The following is a 25,733-nucleotide window of genomic DNA, read 5'->3' as shown; positions in this document are numbered from 1 at the left end:
GTTAATGCCATTAACATATAGCAGCAAAAAACAAAAAAAGGAAGTTCACTTCTTGTAGTAGTGTCTAACATTTCTACAGTACTTTAAGGTTTGCAAAGTGCTTCACATATGTCTTTCATTTGCTATAACAACGCTGTAAGGTGGGTACTACTATCTTCCTCATTTACAGATGAGGAAATCAAGGCTGAGATGAGTAAAATGAATTATCCAGGATCACACAGCTAGGAGATCTCTGAGGTAGTCTTCCTGACTCAGGTCCAGCACTCTACTATGCCACTTAGCTGCTTCATTGTCATGAATGAAGGAGAGGGAAAAAAATTACAGGCAGATTTAGTCAGATTTCTTCTGTCCCCAAGCCCTTCATTCTATGTGGGTACTTTGAATCCAATGAAATTTCAGGTTAGCAGGAAAATGAAAGCTGCCACTACATTGGATTGACTCCTTGTGGTAACTCATGGCAGGGCATGACCAACAGTAACATGAGATGAGAAGGCATGGGAGGGTGGGAATATGCATAATTGGAGGGGAAAACAACAAATCCATTGTGGTGGTAGACTAGAATTGGGAACCTGTCTACTCTATATTACAAACTCCATCAACTTATGAACAGAATATTACCCCATGTCTGGTGAAAGTATTTCAGAAATATCCATTAGCAGCAGGAATTTAGGCTGCCTACATGATGATCTACTCCATATCTAGAGCCCAACCATCCCCAATTTCTTCTTAGGAATCTCTTGGGCTTTTGAGAGGAGTAGGAAAATGGGCAATAAGAGGAAGAAAGGAACAAGGAGGGAACAAAAGAAGAGAAGGGGGTGTTTTCTTCCCCAGCACGAAAGGAAGATCTGGGTTGACCATACTTCCCCCAGACTGTCTCTAAATACCCTCACTACAGGCTGACCCTAATGATCTAGTGATGCTTCTAAGGTTTTCAGATGGTACAAAAGAGCTGCTGCTGATTCAGATTCTTTTGATGCTAGATGTAGCTGGCTGTCAGGTTAACACCATACCAATGCCTGTTGGCTAATTTCAGCTAGATGGAATGTCATGGAACCTCATGGAACCCAACATATTTGAGAGTGAGGCACTGTCAACCTAGAACAACAGGACACACTGATGTATAATGGCTCAACTTCCTGAACATATCAGTACCCTTGTAGACTGCTAGATCATGGTGGTGATAAGCGGGCAATTTGAAGAATTACCATATTTATTCAAAATTCATTTAATTCAAATGTTTTCCATAACCTCCAAATCTTTTTGTGCTTTTGAAAAGGACGTGTATATTAGTTTTCTCAAGGTGATTTTTCTCCTCCCTATCCCTGTGGTTACTGCGGAAAAAAAACTTGCCTATCTTTTCTACTGAAATAAAAAGCCTTATTTAATAACTGATCTAATTTCTTCAACTACTCTTATGAAATCATCAGAGGCTCTATCTGGGAAAGAATGACTGATGCTCCCATTTGTAGGGTTTGATTTCATATCAACTCGTGGCCATCAGGAGACATTTACTGGAACATATAACCACATATCTTTACATACTCTAAATATTGGTGGTAAATTATTTACTTGAAAAATTGGGAAATTATACAATGATGGTATGGTACAGTGAAGTTTTACTGTGCAGCAGCTGTTTCTAGAATAGCTCTGAACCTTGTTTATGAGTATGTATACATTCTGGACTTATCATAGGTGATTCTTTGTTTAGAGTGGTTTGACATCTGTTCATGTCTACCATGTATTAGCCATGGGTGTGTGTATGTGTGTATGTACATTTGTGTGAATACATGAAATATGAGTGATTTCATCAGTAAGAAGTAAGTACTTCTAGTATGAGACTTCTCTCCATCAACACAACTTTTCTCTGACTTAATAGATAAATCCTAGCAATTGCTGATAGTCTCAGATAAGTTAAGTGACTTAGCAGTGTAAGGAAAGAATAAAGGAAGGAAGGAAGGAAGGAAGGAAGGAAGGAAGGAAGGAAGGAAGGAAGGAAGGAAGGGAGGAAAGAAGAAAGGAAGGAAAGAAAAGAAAGAAAGGAAGGTAGGAAAGAAGAAAGGAAAGAAAGAAAGGAGGGAGCTGGGTTCAAATCCAACTCTGGCATTTGCTGTTTGTATGACCTTGGACATGTTACTTTGCCCTTCTGGTCCTCACTTTTCTTGTCTATAAAAAGAAGGGGTTGCATTAGATGGCCACTAAGGTCCCATCTGCCTCTAAGTATATGATCCTCTGGCTCCAGGTTATACAAACAGCTTGGTGGTGCAGTAAATAGAACACTGGGCCTGGAGTCAGAAAGATCAGAGTTCAAATCCGACCCCAGACACTTACTAGCTGTGTGACCCTGGGCAAATTACTTAACCCCTGACTGCATAAAAGTATAGAAGTAAATGTAAAACCACTCCAGTATCTTTGCCAAGAAAACCCCAAATGGGGTTATGAAGAATCAGATGTGACTGAACAAAAATAAAAGCCAAATATAAACCTAACTCTTCCTTATTCTCATCGATCTACTACATTGGGCTGCCTCTGTAGACACATAATTGTCTCTACCAAAAAAAAAATTGAACCACAAGAAGTTTTGAAGTCAACAGATATTATGTACTTTTATCCAATGTAACAATCAGTTGCTGTAAATGGATTAACTGTCAATAAAATTTGCACTTGTAAGAATTTTCATTTCCTCAGACTTAGAGGGCTTTATTTTAATTGTTCAGATGTTCATATCACTATGTTGTAGAAATGAAATGGCTTTTATCCAATTCTACAGCGGTAAGAAAGCTTACGACTGCGTATTTAAATAAGGCATATATCAGTTATTCAGGCATCTGTAATGTACTTCTAATTATCTTCTAATGGACTCCTTGTAAAGAGGGTTTTATGAGGAAATCCTATTAAAAGCAGTCTTTTTATTTTCTCCTGGAACACCAAAAAGGTTTTGTTCGGGGAATTTCTATCTGCAAGATTCTTCATAGTCCAGCAATATCAAACAGGGTTTTCATTATTATGCATTTTATGTAAACATGGATTTGAAATGCAAAATGGCTATTTGAAATTCAGCCCAGACACAAGACAAGAGACCAGCAACAAAAGATCTCTGTCTGAGTGTCCACTGATCTTCCAGCCCCAGCATGCATTCAGCAGCTCTTTTTACTAAGAGCAATATTTGCGAATGTCACTGGACTGTAACATATTCTTTTTGCTCAGGATTAACACAAAATAAATCTACATCTAATTTCCTAGGCAATTTCACATCCATCCAAGAAGTCTTGAGGCAAAACGCGTTGGTTAGGTCTGTGCACTCACTGAAGAAATATATTTTGTTTTCCGCTTGCTGCTCATAAATCTCATACTTGAGCCTGTCAGGCAGCCCTTGCTTCACAACAACAGAAAGTGGAAATTTTACATAATCAATTTCAACTAATCATTTTTGACAAAAAAGAGGGGGAAAAGCCAAGGAAGAAGGCTCTGGCTCTCTCTCTCTCTCTCTCTCTCTCTCTCTCTCTCTCTCTCCCTCTCTTTCCCTCTCTCTCTCTCAGAATTTTCTTAGAATTGGTTCATTTGTGCCTAAATAAAGTGTGCAAGGTTACATCTTCCCATCTTCCAATTCAATTCACCCATTGCACGTTTATTAAGTACTATGGTACACCCAAAAGAACAGGAGATTTAGTCAGAGAGAGGTTCTGGCTTCAAATGCTGGCTTTGACATTTTCTACTTGAGTAATTTTCTTTACCTCTGGTTCCCAGTTTTCTAATAAAATGAGGAAGTTGGAGAAAATGGATGCTGAGGTTCCTTCATGGTCTTAACATATGAGCCTAAGACCACTAAGATGGAGGTCTCACGCAATGCATTAGGAATATAAAAACCAAACCAATAAAATAGAGCATATCTCTACCTTCAAGAAGTTTCTATTCCTTACATTTGGGGGATGGGAGAAACATATATCATGGGGTAACACAAGGTTATGGTTGATGGATGAGGCAAAGAACATACCCAGATGAAGTGCTCTAAGAAAATCTAAGGAGGGATAAAACACTTTGAGCTGGGGGAATCTGAGAAGGAGGAGATAGCACAAGGTCTTAGCTATAAAGACAGAGAAAGATTCTAAAACGTAGAGGTGAGGAAGGAACACACATATTCCTGGCATGGAGGAAAGCCCAAGCAAATCCATAGAGGTAAGAAGTAACATGCTGAGTTATAGGAACAGCTTTGAGTAATTTAAGCAGCAGAGTCAGAATTAGGCATTTTACTATGGCAGTTAGACTAGGAAGGCAGTGGGATGTAAAAGAAACAGCATTATGAATGATGATGATGATGATGATGATGGAGATAGAGGAGGAAGAAGAGAGTAAGAAGAATAAAGAGAAAGAGAAGAAAGGAAAAGAGAGAAAGAAGAGAAGAAGAGAATGGTGGAGAGCACTAACAATGTTTCTGTAAGAGTCAGAGGCATTTTAAGTGAGTGGATGGAGGGCTGAGCTTAGAGTTAGAAAGACCTGGTTTTCAAAGCCTTCCTTGAACCTTTAACTTCCTAGCTGTGTGACCCTACATAAGTAGTTCAACTCTCACAGCTTCAGGTGCCTCATCGGTAAGATGGGGATAATCATTCCAGTAGTACAAACCTACCTTTTATTGAATATGAATATCGAGTAAAACATAAAGCAGGGAGATGCAATGTTGAAAAAAAAGTCATCATCATAGCGGCCAGCCAGAGCAGAGGTTAAATGGAAGTTACATTGTTTTCAGATGCCCATTTGCAGATGATACCATATTAATTGGACCAGCCAAAGAGTCTCCTAAATAATGTTTATTATCACTACCCACATGGGGAAAATGAGATTGATGAAGAAGATTATTGTCCAGCCTATGATAGATGGGCAAGCCCTAACGTTGTCCATTGCTCCACAGATCTTGGTCAGACAACACACAGGGACAATGAGTTAGACCCAGAAATGAAGAGGTGGGGAGAAGGAGGATGCATCGTGATGGAGAAAGTGACTTAAAAAATGTGCCCAGGCTTCATTTTGACCCATATAGTTAGCATTAATATTCTTTTACTGATGGGCTATGTTGGAGAGTCAAGGATTACCCAGTCTCTAAGTAGTTGACATTGAGAATCAGCCAAAGGGTAGTGAAAAGCACGTGGTCGGCACATGAATGGTCTGTGATATTTTGTAAATTAGGAATTGATCAAGAAAATTGGGGTAAAGTATAACATTAAATAAACATGTGATCCGGGAAAGAAAAAGGTAGGTCAGGTATCAGAAAAAAAGGGTAAGCAATGGACAGACTGTGGGTTTTCTTGGTATCCGCTGATACCAGGAGATCTAGAAAAAACTCTTCAGGGTGGCGGAAGGACCTTCTGAGGCACAGGTATAGGAGAACATAGACCGGAGTCACATGGAGTGGGTAGGTATGGATGGGCTGCAATCTGCATCATTAGAGGGAACATCCATATAATAAATTAAAGTATTAAATAATTACTGTGGTGGCTTGTGAGGACCAAACAAGCTAACCTATATGAAGAACTTTGCAAACTTTAAAGGGCTTATATAAATGGCAGCTAGCACCATTATAAGTAATAATATATACATTTTGTAAAGCATTTTAAATCCATTGTCTCATTCAACCAATTGAAAACGTGCTTAGTGCCAATCAATAAATCTATCAATAGATATTTATTAAGCATCTGCTATGTCCCAGGCACCATGCTTCACATTGCATTAGTTGCTCTGGGGGATCATCCCTCTCCAACCCTCCATTTGTGATTTCATAAGTGTAGAGAGTACCCCACTGGGGAATCCTTCCTCTGAGGCAGGTCAGAGACTTCTCTCTAATTTATAGTCTTAGTCACTGATAGCCTAGAGACATTAAGTGACTTATCAACAGTGGTCCAGCTAGTATGTGTCAGAGGCAGAATTTTCACCTCCATGCTCCTGCCCTCATCAAAGCTGACCCTCTAGCCATTACACAACACAACTATTGTCATCATGTAGGAGGTTTAAGGATGAATAAGACCTAGCTCCCTACCCTTGAGGACCTTATGGTCTAAGAAAGTGACTCATAATCTTTCTATGACTTGCCTTTGTTGGAAGAAACAGTTTTTGCTTCACATCTACATTTCACTCAGAAAGAGATGGGCTTATTTTCCTTCGAAGAAGATTGATTAATGATCATCAAGCAGCCAGTGAGTAAGAAATGACCCCCTGCAGCCCTCTGCTCTGAGCACAGAGAAGGAGGCCAAGCCTGGGTCTTGGCTCCTGGTCTCCCAAGGTAGGGCTGTGACTTGAGATCGGAGAAATGCATATGTCACCAGAAACCAAGAAAAGAGCATACGAAATAGCTTACGAAAATAATATTTAGAGTTGTGCTTCTTAAAATGAGAGACTTAAAGGATGATCATCCTTACCAAAAATGGTTCAAGTGTTTATTTCATAAACCTGATCACAGTTTTTTGTTATTTTGATCAGACTTAGGAAGCTGCTGTAGACACTGAACCAGACTCAAATTGTTTAGTAAAGAATATTTAACAAATTTTTGACAAAATAAATAAAATATAACATAGATAATGTTAATTGGTGGTTTTCTAAGTCAATATCCAGCCCACAGGGATGGGTTTCTATTTGAGTTTGGCCCTGTTGCCCTACTTGGAGCAAATCGGAAAAGGAAGGTAGAAGCCATTCCTATGACCTTGAGGCATCACTAGCCACTCTCTCCTTCTGAGTCTTCCTGCATTGTTATTCAGTTGTTTCAGTTATATCTGATTCTTCGTGACACCATTTGCAGTTTTTTTGGCAGGGATATTGGGGTGGTTTGCCACTTCCTTCTCTGGCTCATTTTACAGATAAGGAAACTGAGGAAAATAGAAAGTAAGTGACTTGCCCAGGGTCACACAATTAGTAAGTGTGTGAGCCTCGATTTGAAGTCAGGAAGATGAGTCTTCAGGACTCTAGGCCCAGCATGCTATGCACTATGGCACTACCTTTCTGCCCCAGTCTTCCTGTGGAGAGCCAATAAAAGCAGACCTAGCCCAGCTTTCTGGTCTGGTGTTGCTAAACCAATCCATCTCAGTGCATCATGCACTGTGTTGGTGGGAAGGAGATCAAGATTTCCTTGGCTTCTTGTCTGGGTGGCCTCTGGGCAGTAAAGCAGCACAGTCATAGAAATGGGTAGGCACACCAGCATTAGTTCTTCTCTTTCCTTCACTGGAGGAAAAGTTGGATAATTCTGTATAGAAGGATGTACCAGCAAACCTCCGACCTTCTTCTGTACTGTCTCTGTACGCCTGTGATGGCACCTCTGGGAGCCTATTTAGTGGGTGGCTTTCCCTATGCCTTTCTGTTTATTGTCCTTTTTATTCCCTATTGGCAAATGAGGATTTTTTTAGGGCAGACACTATTAATTGTCTTTCTGTCTTCAGTGTTCAGTGTAGTTCTTGGCACATAGTGTTTTTTTATTTATTAGTTAAACAATTGATTGCATATAGCTTGGGGGGAAGGTCTCTGGCCCTGGGCTATAGGGTTAGGGGATAGAGACAGCAAGGCACCCGTTCTCCTTCTTGCCCAGTCAGCAAGCCCTGAAGTATGAGTATGGGTTTAGAAACCCTGACCCAAAAGCCTGGATTGGCTCTGCTTTTCAAAGGTTTCTATGGACAGCCTTAGAGCAGAAGAGGAGCTGGTGCCCTTGAGAGGGTCCTTTGCCTAGCTGCTGCCTTCCTGCCCCCACAGAACAGTTCCTCTGGTTTGATGATTGTGGTAGGACCTATCCTAAGTTATTATCTAGCAATGGAGAGAGGAAAATACATGACTACTTCCAATGCGAGGTAACAGGTAATGTATTCAACATGATTGATGCAAATTAATTATTAGAAGGCCATACAGGAGATAAGAAGGGCTTAGTTTTTACAGATAAGTCCTTTCTTGACTTCTTTTGTCTCCTACTTCTAGGCACCTCAAATATTTTTCTTCCTATGTTATATCTGCTACTTACTTTGGCATCTAGCTGGGTAGATAGAGTCAGGTTTCTTTTGTTTCTTTGTGTGTTTGTTTTTCCTTCCCCCCTTCTCCCTGAGTTTTAAGTCTTTTTCATCACATTCACAAGACTCTTACCAACCTTTCTTTGGGGTACTACATCCCTAGCCAAAAGCCCATAATTACTATAGATTAATCCATGGTCCAGAAATTCAAATCCTGTTCTTCGGCACCACTTTCTAACTAGCCATTCCCTTCCCAAATCTGTCTTTGTCTTCTAAATTCCATATCTGTGATCATCGGTAGTCATGAAAAGACTTCCTGGGCCCCTAAAATTTTATTTTATTCCTTTTGTGTCAAGAACTAACTCCACGTAAGGCTTCCAAGGGCTCTTCAGGCAGGATCATTTAGCCCAACATGAATCACCAGAAGTGGGTGGCTGGGAGATTCCCTATCATACTCAAGATACATGCCAGCTTGATGGACAGCTGCCTCAGTACCTCTCAGTAGGTCACAATGACCACCACTCACTTGTCTTCCAATTGTCAAAAGTGTTTATTTCCTGACCACATGGGAGTAACACCCTTATCAACATTCACCACACAAGCATCTATTTCCTCCTACGTGGGCAACTGGCAAAATACTTGTTTGTTGACTGAACAGAAGAATGAATGGATGGATGCCATGACTAGAGTCTCCATACAGCTGAGGAAACAGCATCATTCCTAGATGCATTTCATCCAAAATGTTGACCACTCTTTTTCGCTACTTAAAAGAGGTAGAAAAATTCAAACAAGCCAAAAAAACTAGCACCAGCAATTTTGGGCTTGGAATCAGAAAACTGGGTCAGAGTCCCAGCTTTGGCACTCACTAGTTGTATAACCTAAGGCACATCACGAAACTTCTCCGGGTGCCAGTTTCTTAGTCTATAAAATGGGCACACAAATGCTTGTGTTATCTATGTCATGAGAAGTAGCAAGATGGTGGATAGAAAGCCAGCCTCAGAGCCAGGAAGAACTGAGCCAAGGGCCCCATCTGACACCTATAGGCTATGAGATCCTGAATATACCACTTAACTTTTGTGTCCTCCTTCCTCCCTCCTCTCTCTGTCTTCTCTCTCTCTGTCTCTCTGTCTCTCTGTCTCTCTCTGTCTCTCTCTGTCTCTGTCTCTGTCTCTCTCTCTCTCTCTCTCTCTCTCTCTGTCTCTCTCTCTCTGTCTCTGTCTCTCTCTCTCTCTCTCTCTCTCTCTCTCTCACTTTTTCTGTCTCTCTGTCTTTCTCTCCCTGTCCATCTGTCTGTCTTTGTCTCTCACAGTTATCCTAGTACAAAGCCCATATTAGGTATTTAATAAACTCTGCTTGATTGGTTCAGTCACATAATTAGGATCCTATAGCATCATACACTTAGAGCTAAAAGGGTCCTAAGGGGTTATCTAATGCAACCCTCCCACCCTCTTAATGAGGAGCAGCTCTGAGATCCAAAGTCACATGGTAATTCAGTGTTTGAGGCACATGGTGGGCCCTTGGGAAATATAAAAATTGGGCTCTAGTCTTGCTTAAAACATTTGCTAGCTACATGGTCCTTGGAAAGTAACTTAACTGCTATCTGCCTTGTTTTTCCCATTTGTAAAACTGGATGATAATAATATTCTTATTGCTTCCCCAACAGGTTGTCATGAAGAACAACTGAAATGACATATTTAAAGCACTTTGCAAGCCATTAAGCATTATAAAAAGGTTAGCTCTTATTAATGGGTCATTAACAAGAAGGTTAGTTTTAACTGGGACACATTTAATGGTCCCTATTTTCAAGAAGAATTCTAAGCACCCCTTACTTTTTCCCTTTTCTGTAGCACCTGGAGAATTTTACATTGACTGAGTGACAAGCTTTGTAAATGAGAATGTGGAATCCCGTCTCCTTTGTACTTTTCCTCAATTTCACCGTGCAAAGTGACCTGATGCTTGTGACTGCAGGGGATGGGGAAACCACTTAAAGAAAAATGCTCTGACATCCCGATGCTCTCCCTAGCCGCTGAGGAAATGTTAAGGCTTTTAAATGATCATTCAAGTTCTTGTTACCCAAGTCCCATCTCTAATAGAAAACATAGACTATTTCTCAATCCCCATGAACTCAGAACGTTTTTAAGGCAATAGCTGTCACCACCATCACCTTCATATTCTGTGAAGCTGATGGAATCAAAAGCCCTGACGGATAAGACAAATTTTGTATCTCACCGGTCTGTTAAGTTACTGATTCTGAAACTGTTCCACACAGCAACAGGCAGTAAAGAACCAAGGATGCCATCCAGATAATATGTCTGGGCCTCAATGTCATCTTTTGAAAATGATGGTCTTTCAGGTTCCTACTAGCTCTAGAGCTATGCTCCCATAATGCTGTACCTTTAAGGGATCCAGACACAGCAGGGCCAGAGGGACAAAGAAGAGAAGCTTTAGGGGGAGAACACAATAGCTATTTTCAAATATCTGAAGGGCTAACCATCAGAAGATGGATTAGAATCATTCTCATTGTCCCCAGAAAACAAAATCATGAACAATGGGTGGAAGCTACAGAGAAACAGGTTTTATCTTTCTTTGAGGAAAACCCTCCCAACAATTAGGATCCAAGACTAATGGACTGAAAGCTAGAATGGATCTTAGAGCTCTTCCGGTCCACCTCTGATTTTACTGTGAGGAAAACTGAGGCTCACAGATATGGTGCTCATAAAGGTTAAAAGTGGTGGAGCCAGGATTTGAACCCTGGTCCTCTGACCCCAAAGCCAGTGCTCTTCCCACTGTGGACACCATCTTCTACCGTAAGAGCCATCTCAGAGGAGAAAGGCTGCCTTACGAGGTACTGGACATCTTTAATCAAGATTGTACAATGTCTTGTCAAAGGATCGTAGGTACCTAGACCTGGACACAAGACAAGTCAAGCTCCTTCATTTTATAGGGGAGTAAACTGAGACCCTGATAGGCCAAGTGGCTTTCCAAAGGCTCACATGCAGCAAACAATCAGAGGCAGGATTCAAATCCATGCTCTCTGACTTCAAAACCAGGATCCTGTCAGCCCCACCTGACCCCCTGCTGGATCAGGGATGATCAGGGATGATTTGGACTCAATGGGGTTCAAAACTCCCAATCGTCTCTGAAATTCTTCACTTCCACTTCTCAGATTTCCCCTTTATTATGTTCTTCCCTGGGAGGAAATACTACCAACCTATTTTGTAGCATATATAAAAATGGCTTGGGCAATAAACATAATAATAATATGGTCATAATCATCACTTTCCTAAAAACAGAAGCCAGGTGTGTAAATTGACACCAGCTCTGGGCTCTCTTAGACTAAAAATAACAGGTAAAGTTACATTCACTGTGCAGGAAGTTAACATCAGCGGTCCCTCCCGCAGTGGGAACTGGGAATCCGATTCCCCATTTGGGGCTATAAAAGTACTCCTGGATATCTTGAAAGGGTTTTCAAAAACCATTTCCCTGAGAGATACACATTTTATATGTGGAAAAACCATAATTTGAAATATTAGGTCCTGAATAATGAGGGATCAGTCACTGTAAAATTCAAAGTGCTTAGATGCTCAGAAAGGCCCAAGAGGCTGCAGGTAACCTAAAGTTTAGGCTCTCCAGAAGGAAACCAGAAACAAATTACAATTTAAAAGAGGAAAAGTCAAGTCTTTTCTTCTGTCAGAGCAATGATGCTTGAGAAAAAGATAATAAGTGAACATGAAGACATAGGATGAAGTAGGTCAAATGTTTCAGTTCACAAGATTATAGAGTCGGAAGGGATCTTCAGAGGGTATCTAATCCAACACTCACATTTCTACAGAGAAGAAAACTGAGGCACAAGAAGGTCAAGTGACTTGCCCAAAGAAAGCAAGGGGCAGAGGTAAGATTTGAAATCAAGTCCTCTGATGTTAGAGACATTGCTTTGGTATCAGAGTGTCTGGGTTCAAATCCAAATGAGGACATTGGGCTAAATGAGGGCTCCTTAACCTGGCTACTATAATTCAACATAATTGCTTTCCTTTTTAATATTATGCATTTAAAAATGTTCTGCTGAGCAGGGGTCCATAGAGAATATCCCAGAGGTCCATGTAATCAAAAAGCAAGAACCCCTGAACTACCTGACCTAGATGGTCCCTCCCAACTGTAAATCTATGATCCTATGATCCCAAATTACAAACCAGGACTTCAAAACTTCAGTGAAAATTCAAAACCTGGGAATGGTAGAGACAGCATAACATAAACTACCAACCTCTTGAAAGTGAGTATACAACATGAAGAATCTTTTTAAGGGGTAACATGTGTGTATAGTCTACCACTGTCAGGCACATGATGCTTAACTTCTACAGTCCGAAAAGAGGGGTAACGTGAGATGTGTTCAGTGTGAGCACAAGAGTCCTGGGCATGGCCGCACCTCCCCTGGCTCAGTTCTTACAAACAATATCCAAAGAAGAAATTTCTGTGAAGAAGGAGCCAGGCATTCACCAACTGCCAACCAAGAGCCACAGGGCAGGCAAGTCAACCTTGAAGCTACAAGACACTGAATCAGAGGGAGGAGACTGCATTGCCATGGTAGTCAAATCACCACCACAACCTTGACCACCATCTCCTTTCAGATTGTAAGGAAATTGAGGGGATGCATGACAGTTGGAGAATGGCTGAACAAGTTGTGGTATACAATTGTGATGAAATACTTTTGAAAATGGGTTTTAAGAAATGCTGAGAGGCTTGGTTCAGGAAAACCTGAAGGCTTATGCAAACTGATACAAAGTGAAGTGGGTAGAACCAGGAGAAAATTGTATCCTGTAGCAGCAATATTGTAACAATGACAAAGTGTGTGCGCGCGCACACGTGTGTGTGTGTGTGTGTGTGAGAGAGAGAGAGAGACAGAGACACAGAGACAGAGACACAGAGAGAGACAGAGATACACAGAGAGACAGACAGAGACAGAGACTGAGAGAGAGAGAGAGAGAGAGAGAGAGAGAGAGAGAGAATGAATAACAATACTTCCATCCCAGTGCCCTCAGCTTTCTCCCTGAAAAGCAGCCCGTGGAGATGCAGCCTGGCCATGGTGGCTGCAGGTGCTATAGCTGCATCTACTGAAGATCCAGAAAAGAAAATTCTTCACACCAAAGTCCTTGGTTCAACATTCGTAAATAGTATGATTTTTATCAGTGGAAATGACATTAAGTAACAGACATTCACATCTCCTTTGCCATGACACCCTAACGATCATGAGACCTCTCCATCTGACGTACAACTGAAGCTTTGCACATGTGTTGTCTCTCCCTTAGCACAATGCTTTGCACAGAGTAAGCACTTAAATCTTTTTTCATTCATTCATTTACTCATTCATTGCTTCATCATTTCAGGAAACTTGGTCCTGTGTGAAAGAGGGTAGGGTTGGATGTGGAAAAAGATGAAAAGACCACAGAAAGGCAGAGCCAAAGGTACAATGTGTAATTTGAGGAGGGAAGCTGCTGGTTGGAAGGATGTCTGAAGTGATCCTTTTCCCACCTCCATTTTCCTCACAGTCCTTTCTCTGAACTATCCTTTGACTGATCTAATTGTGCTCTGCCTCCTTTTATACATATCTTGGGTGTATCATATTCCTCCAATAGAATTCCATGTCCTAGAGGGTGGGGCAGTTGTCATTTTTATCACCAAGTAGTGGGATGCTAATAGATCATTTGTCTCAGGACCATACTGGAGAGGGTCCCTCATTCCTGGCAAGGGTTTGTCGTTTGCTTTAGTTCTGAACTTAAGAAATAAAACAAGCATTTCCATGACTTGGTAGAATAGAAAAAAAAGATAATAGCGCATGAAACTGTAAATCTATTATGGATAACTTGCTATTCCTGTTAAATATATAGTAAAGTTATCAAACAATTTTCTTTTTTTTCTTTTCTTTCCTCTTCCTCCCCACATAGAGACGCCTTCCTAATGCAGATGGCTAATATTACACACAAATATGTGTGTGTGTGTGTGTGTATATACACATACATACATATATATACATATATATATATGTATATATACATAAACCATTCTATACATCCTACTGTTTATCAGTTCTTTCTCTGGATATGGAGAGCATCTTCTTAGGTCCTTTGTAGTTAATTTGGGTATACATTATAGTCAAAATGGCTTAATCACTCAAATTGTTCTTAAAACCTTATTGCTGTTACTACGTAGAACATTCTCTTGGTTCTGCTTATTTTGATATTCATTATTTCATCCAAGTATATCCATGTTATTCTAAGATAATCGAGCTCATCATTTCTTATGGCACAACAATAGTCCATCGAGATCGTGTACCACAACTTGTTCATTCATTTGCCAACTGATGGGCATCCCTGAAATTTCTAGTTCTTTGCCATCACAAAGAGAGCTGCCATCAATATTTTAGAACATATAGGTTCCTTTCCTTTTTCCCTAATCATCTTTGGAAACAAACCTAGTAGTAGTATTGCTGGATCAAAGGATATAGGCAGTTTAATAAGTTTTGGGGCATAATTTCAGATTGTTCTCTAAAATGATTGGTTCAGTTCACAGTTCCAACAGGGAATTAATGTTCCAATTTTTTCCACATCCCCTTCAACATTTGTGGTTTTTCCCTTCAATCACTTTAGCCAATCTGATAGGTGTAAAATGATACATCAAGTTCATTTTAATTTGCATTTCTCCAATCAACAATGATTTAGAGAATTTTTTCATATGACTATAAATTATTTTGATTTCTTCATCAGAAAACTGCCTGTTCACATCTTTCAACTATTTATCAGTTGGGAGTGACTTGTACTCTTATAGATTTGACAAAGTTCTTCATATACTCAACATAAGAGAACTTTATCTGATAAATTCTCTATAAAAATGTGTTCCCAATTTTCTGCTTTCCTTCTGATCTTAGCTACATTTGTTTTGTTTGTACAAAACCTTTTTAAATTAAATGTAATCGAAATTATCCATTTTGCATTTTACACTGCTCTCTATCTCTTGTTCATTCATAAATCGTTTGCTAGCAGGGAACCACTGAATGCTTTGGAGTCATGGAGTGATATGATCAGAGAAATTCATTAGGAATAAGGCAACATGATGTAGTGGAGAATTCCCTGACTCTGGAATCAAATCCTGCTTCTCAAGCATACTACCTGTGTGATCTTGGTGAAATCCTCTCAGCATCCTGGACCTTTGTGTCTTCATGAGCTGAAGGGTGGGCTTGGATGAGACAGCTCTGCGGTGCCTTGCAGATCAAGCTCTATGTGCCTATGATCCAAAATGGGCAGGACATATTGACCAATGACTCTAATAGGGAGATATTTTTGTCTAGCTATTTGACTCTGATTGAAAGAGACTATTTGTAGCAGAGGAAATCTTCCCTGGTTTGTTTTATTCCCCTTTGGAAATCTAGCTTGTGCAGCACAGAGAGTCGTGGGCCAAGGGAGATACACCTTTACAGACTCCCTTGCCCAAGATACTTTCTGTTGGTGCCCTTCTTTGGGAAATATTCTCCCTAACGTTGCTCCAGATTTGCCACATGAAAAGCAGAGGACAAAATAAGATATCAATTGGTTCACATACAAAGCCACGGAGGATCCGGCACATTTATGAGTGTGTTAGTTGGAAGGGATGCGACAGCAGGCAGGGGAGCAAATGATCAATATGTGCTATCACAGTTCTCTCTGTTACCTTGGAAAGAAGGAAAAAGACCACGCCCTCTGATTCTGGAGGGGGAAAATGACAAATTGCCAAGCTGTGTTTGTTTACCGAACATGATGGCCAATGTTTTATGATGCAGCTTTTAAAATTGAGCAGAAATAGAAACTTGTTTCTATTCTGAACCATTTTGAGGATCAGTAACCCCCTGTTGCTAATTCTTCCAGATAAACACTCTTACACCTGGAATTAAATACCCAAATCTTGCCAGCTGTCTGTTTCCTATTCAAGGGGGTTCTGGGACTGACTCTAACAGATTAACAACTTGGATGGCCTGGGCCTCAGGCACTATCAAATGATGGGCTTAGGCCTCACTTCTGACATCCAATGTCTCTGGGATCCCAGAGGCTCAAATGCAGTAATACACTTTTGCCAAAAAGGTATTTTCTCTGACTTCACAGTAGGGCTGAAGCTTATACCTTATGGCAAAACTAGAGATATGAAATCACATGGCCTTATGCACTCGACCTCTTAATAACAACTAATTAAAATATTTCAAGCAATTTTTCCTGAGAATTGTTTTTTTTGATGGCACATATATTTATCTCTCTTCATCCCAAAGATTGCATGTTGAACTCACCAACACATTGCATGTAAAAAACACCGCCGATGACCTCTTATCTCATTCTCATGTCCTCCGTTGAGTCGGATACAAGCCATATCTACCGTCCAGTCAGAAGCTCCATCGTGACTTGTCCTGAGTCGCACTGATAATAACTTAAACAAGATTCAAATCTAGGTCTTCTTGACTCCAAGCATAGTATTCTACCCAACATGCCATGGTCCTCATTAAGAACACTCTGTGAGCTCTCAGGGGAATGTGCAAAATCTGGCACAAGGCCCAGAGAGCCAGCCTCAAAGTCAGGAAAACACAGCTTCAGGTCATGCTTCTGACCCACACCATCTGGGTGACCATGGGCAAGATACTTAACTTCTCAATGGCCCAGGAAACTGTCTAAGAGTACAACTAGAGCAGAGTTGTGGATCAGTATCTAAGTAAGTGCACACACTACTACCACTGGAGAGATCAAATACACCATAAAGCAAGATAAACCGAAATCATAAAGTAACTCATTGTCCAATTCCCACTGGGCTCTAGACGTCTCTTATTGGCTGGATGCTGCCGTGTCTTAATCCTCACCCCTACCATTCCCGAGGTAACCCAAAACTGCATTCCAGCCCATCCTTCAGCCCCACTACCTCTTTCCTAATAGTCAATGGTCAGAGACTACCTGCCCTGCCATTGCTCCCCAAAGTCTCCTGCTGCTAAACCTGCCTCCCCTTTGTCTCCTCATTAGAATGTGAGGTCAGGTAATCTTGCTTTTCTATCTTTATCTTCAGAGCTTGACACATAGTAAGCATTCAACAAATGTTTCTCCTTTCCATCCAATTCCATTTCTATTTTCAAAGAATCTTTAGAGATATTCCAATGCATGAGATGTAAAAGGAGAAATTCTCTCTGTAAAGTGAGAATTTCAGAGGATCTGAGTTTTAGAGACAGAAGGAACCTTAGACATCATAAGTTCAACCAAGACTTAAAATTGCTTCACACGCTGCCCAGCACATAGCAAGCTTTATATAAATGCTGAGTCCTTTCCTTTTCCTCTTCCCTTTTTTAGTTGATTATAGGTCAATGCTTTATCCATTCTATGCCTCTGGAGGCCCACATAGGTCATCAGTACGGAAATCATCAAGTGTTCAGTAAAGGTCTGTTTGTATGTGAGACTCCATTGGAAACAACAAAAGTGAGTGATGCCATGATATGTAATTCTGACCTATCCGCAGCTTACAGTGGAAGGAAGAAGTCATTATTACTCTCAGTTTAACAATGCAACAACAATCTCTACTTACCCCTGCAGGGCCTTTTCTCCAAACCAATCTCCTTTCCCTAAAGTACGAAGAAAGATTGGGTCTTCACTTGGGGAATCTTCTCGAGTGACATTTACCTAATGGGGGAGAGAAGAGAATGAAAATGTTAGAAGAATAAAGCCTTTGTTCCAGGTGCTGGTGGGTGATGATGACTACCTTGGGTGGTCACACACTTGCATTCATCCTTCAAGGTGTGTCTCCTCCATGAAGACTTCCTGGGTCAGGAAGTGATTACTCCTGTCTCTGAACTCCTCTAGCAAACACACACACACACACACACACACACACACACACTCACACACACACACCAAACAAACAAAAAACCCAACAACCTATCTTTCATAGGACCATATATTTTGGGCTGGAGAGCTTACAAGTAATCTAGCTCAAACCCTGTCATTTACACGTGAGGAAATAGGGCCAGAGAAACTTAATGAGTAGCCAAAGCTGGAACTTGAACCCAGATCTTTTGACTCCAATCTAACATTCTTTCCACTGTAAAACACTGACTCTTGGAACAGAATTAAAGGACCCAGAGGTCAATGCTAAACAATTCTGGGTCAAAGTGTTTGTGACTCAGACTCCTGCCAGTTTGATGAACTGGGAGGTGGAGGTAGAGACTGAAGTTATTTCAAAACACACTGTCACTTATTTCTCTGACTATCGAGAGGAGAGTTTCTTTATAGAGGCAAAGCTGTTTTCTGCTTGAATAAACGGAACTAAACAAAGAAAGGGAGGCCTGTTTGGAGGGCCCCCTACTGCCTCTCTTACTGCATTTTCTGGAAAGAAAACAGGTTTAGTGGCCCAAAGAAAATATCTTCCCTAGGGCACTGTTTTTACATTTAATTTCTTTAATGTAGGGAAATCACTTGTTTTCCTTTTCGTTCTAAGACAGGCTTATTAATATGCTAAGTCCTGGGGCTTGCTGACATCCCACCATACCTTTCCATCCTGTTCCTCATCTTTGCCTGTATGAACGAGGCTGCTTCACCTTTTTCCCTTTTGTACAGGAATCAGCACAGATCAGTACTTACTTTCACTTTTTCCATGACTCCCCATGACAGGCTAGGGAGGATTCTTAGCTGACAAAGACCCATAAGGGTGAGGCAAAGATGTTGTTGATTCTCCTTTCTCAAAAATCTCTATGGCCTCTGGGGAAAACTATCAAAAGGCTGGGGTCCTTGATTTAGAACTGATTTCTATAGCATCCCCCTTCCAGTGACTCATCTCCAAGTTCCCAAAGGCTCTGACAATGTAACACAAGTCCTGGAGATGGGATTCAGAAAGACCTACATTTGAATCCCACATCAGGTACTTACTGTGTGTCCTTGGGTAAGTCACTTAACCTCTTTGTTTCAGTTCCCATATATAAAATAAAGTATAAAACTGGCAAGCCTCTAAGGCCATTTCCAGGTCCAAATTCACTATCTCTCTTCTGAAATGTTTTAGGTATGTGGCCTGGGTATGTCACCTAACCTCTCTGTGCCTCAGCTTCCCAATTTATAAAATGGCTGGGATGAACTTGATAATGATAAATAATAGGTGGCATTTGTTTAGTGCTTTAAGGTTTGTAAAATGCTTTGCAATATTGCCTCTAAACTAACTGAGTCCTTCCAAGGCTCTTCTGGCTCTATATCTATGATTTTGCTTTAAGCATCCTACCTGTGTGACCCTAGGCAGATCACCTCTCTGCCTCAGTTACTCACCTGTGAAATCACGGGGTAAGACTCCATGATTTTGAAAATTTAGAGCTAGATCTATGACCTTGTGATCTAGAAAGGCCTTGTGTCTTATCCTGGGGACTAAGGATTCTGGCCTTCGGAGAACCAGCTTGGTTAATGTGGACAGTATCTTTGTCAGCAAGCTCAACACAACATGGTTAAGTTTTTGACCACAGAAATCCAGGAAACCAAAGCTTCTCCCCAGACTCCCATGGTCCTCAGAACGGCCAAGGGATGAGAATGCCGCATTTATCATTGTCTCCGAGTTTCTTCTTTAAAAGACTCCAAAACTGGCATCCACATGAATATCCGTTCACCTGAGTTTGGCCCCAAACTTTTGTTTCTTTCAGGGAGTGGTGAAGACTCCTAAACACAGTGTGCCTCCAACAATGCAGATCATAGTAACAGCAGCTCTGTCAGCAGCGCCCATAAACGTTGCATGAAGTTTGAAAAAGACCCTGAGACAGTTGAGCAGGCAAAGAATCTCTGGGACCAAGAGCATCAGTTGGGTACATTCAAATTTCAATAGACTTTCTGTCCATTTTCAGCCATGGAGCATGAGTTACAAAAATGCTAATTGATTAACCTCTGAATAAATGGTTTTACTCTGATTAATTTTCTTCAGTTCTGGAAAATCTGAGATTCAATTTATCAGACTCTTTCCCCACCCCCAGTCTAGCTCCTGTGCTCAGGACTCTTACACATTCTGATTGACCACAGATAATGCTCCCCTGTCCTGCGACTGACATTGCCCAGAAAAGATCGATAAGATCAGGAATTTATAGCCGGGAAGGATTTGAGAGACCATTCTCCCCACCCTACTCCTCATCTCCATTTTCTAGATAAGGAAGAGCACAAGGAAAATAAGTGACTTGCTTAGGGTCACACAGCTATTAGTGTCAGAAGTGAGATTTGAATCCAGGACCTCTGAGTTCAAGTCCAACATCCCATCTACTACATCATGCAGGCACCTGACAAAAGGGGCCTCAGGAATTACAAATAGTTTGTCTCAAGCGTCCTATCGCACTCCTTTCTCTGTGATCTGATCCCTCCCATTCCCTGATTCCTTTTCTCCATGAATTATCCAGTATTTATTTATATAAATGCTGGATTTCTGTAGTTCTCCCTCACCCTCCACCCCTATTACATAAGCTCCCTGAGAGTAAATAATCTTAATTTTTGTTTCTTTTTCTCAGGCACTATCATGGCGCCTGGTACTGGGTACTTAATAGATACTCATTCAGTTGTTATTGACTTGATACTGACATGTTGGGTCTTGACCTTGGTCTTGGATATGAAGGCTGGTTTTTCCTGTCTTGGCTCTTGCCTCTGGCTGGCAATGGGTCTGTCTGTGGGTTGGTGTAGACTTCCTAAGCGGAGTTCATGAGAGTTCCCTCATTTGTCTCACCTGATTTCTGTTTGTCTCTCCTCCCCCTTCTCACCACTCCTTTGCCGGTATCTTCCGTGGCCTTGTCTCTTCCTCCAGATTCCATACATGTGCTGTTCCCTGATGCAGTGAAACTGGAGCTAGACCCTCCTGGCATTGTAAACGTGCGGGTATCTTGTGTTCTGACAGCTGACCTCACCTAGGGTCTGCTTCATTACTGCTCCATACCTTGCCCTGGCTCTTGACTGCTCTCTAGTGGCTTATTGCAGCATAAACCCTCCTGTAACAGGTTAACCCTTGCAGTGGGAGCAGATGCCCAGAACTACCACAGTTTTAAAAAAAATAGGTTCAGAAGCTGCTTCCAAACCTATTCAAGACTATGTGGTTCCATGTTGCTCATAACAAAGTCAGTCCATTTTCTGTATTTATTTTTCAGGTTCTCAAAGGTGAATCAAAAGGAGAAATGCAAAGACAATGTGGATGTTACTTTCATCACCTTGTTAACTGTTTCCCTTTTCAGGGTGAGACAACACAAGGACTCATACTTTGTCCTCATACTAACATGCCTGGGGTCACATCACAACCGTTTACTTTTCCTCTCCCACTTTCTAAACAGCCTCAAATGGAAACCAAGGTACAGAGAAGTCAAGTGACTTGCCCAAGGTCACACAGCTAATGAAGGCTTGGTCCAGGACTCGAGTGTGACTCACATCATATATAGTAGGGGTTCTTTGCCCTGCTGGATCCCATCTCTATCATATGGCCACAATCACTGGGCACCCACTGTGTACCTGGCAGAATTCTGTAAGAGTACAGAGAAGTCATAGTATTTGGATACAACAATGTCCGCTGGTCTCTGCTGGTTGATCCAGGGACACAGTGACAAAGGGGACATAGAGCAGAGCAGCTCTGGGAACCTCAGAGTCGTAACTAAAGTGTAACCACTGGAGCTTTACTTCAGGGCACCAACATCTGTTAGCGGATTTCTAGCCAACTGCCTTAGCACCTGATAGGCCTCCACTGGCCTTGTGCCATAAGGTGCCTCTTTCCCATTCCACTACTCCACCCCATGCTTTCCTTTACTTCCCCCAATTTATTTTATTCTGAGTGTATCTGACTAGGGAGGATTTACCTCTGTGAGCCCCACTCAAAAGAATTGTCCTTAGGTCCCAGAATTCCTCCTTATGGTTCTGAGGGCTTTTTTTTCCTTTAAAAGCTACATGGAGTTTTAATTCTTATGAACTTTTATAATTTGACAGTAGTCTTCTCTTTCCTCCTTTCCCTTATATCTTAGTATCTGAGTTCCTTCAAAATCCAGGTCAAGCAGTGCCTTTTACATTAAATCTTTCCTGATCTCCTAGCTGCTAGAGTCTTCCCTTCAAAAATTACCTTGTATTCATTTTCCATATAGTTACATATATATGTTTCCATTAATAGAGTATAAGCTCCTTGAGGGCAAAGACTCTTTCCTTTTTGTCCTTGTATTCCCAGTGCCTAGTACAGTGCCTGGAACAGAGTAGGCACTTGAGAAACACTTGGTGATTAATTACTTGGTTAATTATTTTCTTTCCTTTTAAAAATAGGTGAATATAAGTTTACCCTCCATCTTCTCCCTATCCCTTGGAAGTGAGTGGAGTGGCCTCTTCTTCAGTCAATCACTCACTCATTCCACTAGTATTCATTAAGTACTTCCTATGTACCAAGCACTGCGCTAAGTGCGGGTTTGATTGTCTTAAAAATGATAGGTTCATTTCTTCCAGAATTACCTCCCTGAAGCCTAGCTTCTGGTTGCCCTCTCCCAGCGATGGAAGGTTTGAAAAAGTTATGATGGCATCAAGCATTTTACATTCTAGAGTCTTTCTAGAGAAAACCTGGCTAAGAGAGGGTGCCCCAAAGTGATCACTGTTCCAAGTTCAAGGGTCATCAAAGAAACTTACCGTTCCTTTGCTGATGATGAAGAAGGTGTCCCCTCGGGCCCCTTGCCTGATGATGTATTCCCCATTCTCATAGTGTGTCTGAAAAATATGAGAAATAACAGAAAAACTGAGAAACCATCACCACCAAAGAAACTGACCAAAGTACAAGACAACCTGTGACCAGGCAGGAAAGTTCATCAATTCTGGAATCCACAAAGATTATAGAATTGTCTTAAACCAAGATGCATAATAGCTATGAATGAAGTACTTCAACCTCACCCTTTTTTCTTAGAATTGTGGTTATAATACCCCCTCCCCACTTCTCCCATCCCAAGAAGTACATCCACATTCCCCTGACTATTTTTCTGAATTGGATGAGAGGGAAATATACATTTTCCCCTTCCATTGACAGAAAGAGGACAAAACAAAACTGCAGAAGTTCTCATTAAGTTGGAATTTCTCTGATTTTATTTGTCGATCTCATCTGGTAATTCTATCATCCTCAAAATGATACACATGCTTATTGAATCCAGTATAGATAGTAAGATAGCAGGTCTTAGATTAAGTTTTGGGGGCCCATTTTGTGTTTTATTATGCAGGCTTCAGCACTTCATATTTTGATTGTGCCAAAGAGAATTCCTTAATTTTGTGAAGCCAATTCGAGCTCAGTACCTGCAGAGCCTGAGACAGCCATTCTAGGATCACAGGAAGGCTACAAGCAGACCGATTATCCTAGTTGGGGTGTCAAAATTCTGCCTCAGCTGCAGGCACTCGACATATTCCCAGAGCACAAATTATGCCTTCTAAGCCTAGAAGTAATTTTTCTCTCTAAGGGGAGGTAGGAGAAAGCTCATTGCTGGGGCAGGAGGCATACAAGCTGAAAAATGAGAACCATACCATCTGGCCCTGAGTTTCTTTGTACCTTAGCAGGGAGTCATAGTTGGGGACAGAAAACACTGCTGTCAACTGTTCTTATGAGACACAGATCATGATGTGCATATAATATCCATTAGATAGAGCACCATGATATATCCTCGTAAACTCATGCTGTTTCTTCTTGCAATCTTATTCATTCACCATTTTGCCACTGAACTTCCTATAATACATTTTCATTATGATTTGGTTTTCATTCGAAGTTGGACAATCACTCCTTTGCTTCTGAATTGTGTTAGTAGACCAAAGTCTTCTTCAGTTCATTCATGAAGTCATTCATTCACTTACTCACTCAACAAATACTTACTGAGTATCTTCTGTGTACAAAACAAGGCACTGGCGACCATAGAGACTACAAGAATGAAGACTATACTAATGGCCCTGTCTTCATAAAGCATCTGATCTAAGAGAGGAGTTAAGGAGTGGGAAGATGTTTGTAGTTGATTCATGACATTCCTTTACCTAAGAAGCCGCACTACCATGGAATCACCTTTAGTGTAAAAGACGACCTTGCTTGTTTGACACTTAAAGTGTCTTGAAATTTGGATCCAACCTATCTCTCTAGACAGATTTCACATTATTCTTCCTTACAAACTGTATAGTTTGTTAGCTGTTCCCAGTATATGACAGTTAATCTCCTGGTGATGGGTCTTCATACAGGCTGTCCCCAATGTCTGGAGGGTTCTGTCTCTTGGACTCCCTAACTCTTTCTGAAGTTCAGCTCTAGCACCACCTGATGCATGAGACCCTTCCAGGCTGAGCATTGTTTCAGCTCCTCCCCCTCTCAAAAATCAGCTTTTTATATATTTTGTATTTATTTATCTCTGTACTTATTCCCCTCCTCTCATTAGAATGTAAGCTCCTTAAGTGAAAGGACTGTTTCATTTTTGGTTTTATATCCCTATTATCTAATACAATGACTAGTACAAGAAGGTTCGTAATAAATGCTTTGCACATTTTAAAAAGTGTATATTGATGTCATCATTATGGTCAAGTCCAGATGCTAAAGTTTCAGAACTCCCAGACTGAGGAGAAAATATTGCAAGCAACAAGAAAATAAATAAATAAATACTGAGGAAATAGTCAGGATTTTACAAAACCTGGCATCTTCTACTCTAAAAGACCATAGGTCTTGGAACATTATATTTTGAAGAGCAAAAGAGCTGGGGTTACCCCCAAAAATAACTTATCTAGAAAAATTGATATAATCCTGAATGAAAAAAAATGGATATTTGACAAGCTGAAAGACTTTCAGGGATTTGTGACAAAAAGACCAGAAGTCAATGGAAAATTTGGTCTGAAAACATTAAAGACTAATTATAAGGCACTCATTAAAGTCAAACTGTTATATCTGTGTCTAAGCATGTATATGTATGTATATATATAGGAATATGTATATATATAACATATATGTACACACATATAGAAATATCATCAGTATTCTTAAAACTGTCATCATTACTAAGATAGTTCAAACAAAGGTTGGGGTTGAGTTGTGTATGAAAGGGTGATTCTTAAAAAACAAAATTTAGGAAAAGGTAAAATGGAGCAATTATATCGTAAAAATGGGGCATGAAAGGAAGAACTAACACAGCAGGTGAGGGTGGAGGGCTGATAATGTTGAAACATTCCTCTCTTCTGCATTGAAGAGGAAACAATGTGTACATCTGGAAGGGTGCAGAAATCTTCTGAATATGTAGAAAGGTGGGAAAACTCGGGGACAGAGTGGGGGAGGGACTTTTGGAGGGGCATGTGGATTGTGAAGGTGAGAGGAGATGGCAGGTGGGACTCAGAGGGGTGGATGGAATTAGGAGTGGGAGGGCAAGGGGAGAAGATTAGATAAGGTAAAAAGAGAGGTTGAGAATCAAAATAGTGAGTAAAAAAGGTGGAGGGTAAATCACACATAGTAATTATAACTTTGAATATGAATGGGTTGTTTATAACAGCTCTTTTTGTGGTGACAAAGAAATGGAAGTTGCAGGGATGCCCATTAATTGCGGAATGGCTATACAAGTTGTGATGTATGATTGTGGTGGACTACTACTGTGTTATAAAAAATAATGAGTGCAATGATCTTAGAAAGGCGTGGAAAGACTTGCAAAAAACGACGAAGAGCAAAGTGAGCCGAACCAAGAGAACATTGTGTACAGTAATAGCAAAATTGTTTTAAGAACAACTTTGAGTAACTAAGTCATTTTGACTATTATAAATG

General features: G+C 40.8%; 1 protein-coding gene across 1 annotated transcript in view; it reads right to left on the bottom strand.

The window, feature by feature from the left end:
- Positions 1–17,542: 17,542 nt before the first annotated feature.
- The window catches only part of LOC118828876 (cGMP-dependent protein kinase 1-like), a 1,065,678-nt gene continuing 1,057,487 nt past the window's right edge, over positions 17,543–25,733 (bottom strand). Inside the window, exons 6-7 of the mRNA XM_036735762.1 lie at positions 22,610–22,687; positions 17,543–17,641 (exon numbers count right to left, since the gene is read on the bottom strand). Of these exons, the coding sequence (XP_036591657.1) occupies positions 17,543–17,641; positions 22,610–22,687 (177 nt within the window). The remainder of the gene's footprint in view (positions 17,642–22,609; positions 22,688–25,733) is intronic.

Source organism: Trichosurus vulpecula, chromosome 8 (assembly GCF_011100635.1).
Source record: "Trichosurus vulpecula isolate mTriVul1 chromosome 8, mTriVul1.pri, whole genome shotgun sequence".
Lineage (NCBI taxonomy): Eukaryota > Metazoa > Chordata > Mammalia > Diprotodontia > Phalangeridae > Trichosurus > Trichosurus vulpecula.
This window is presented reverse-complemented; position numbering and strand designations above follow the sequence as displayed.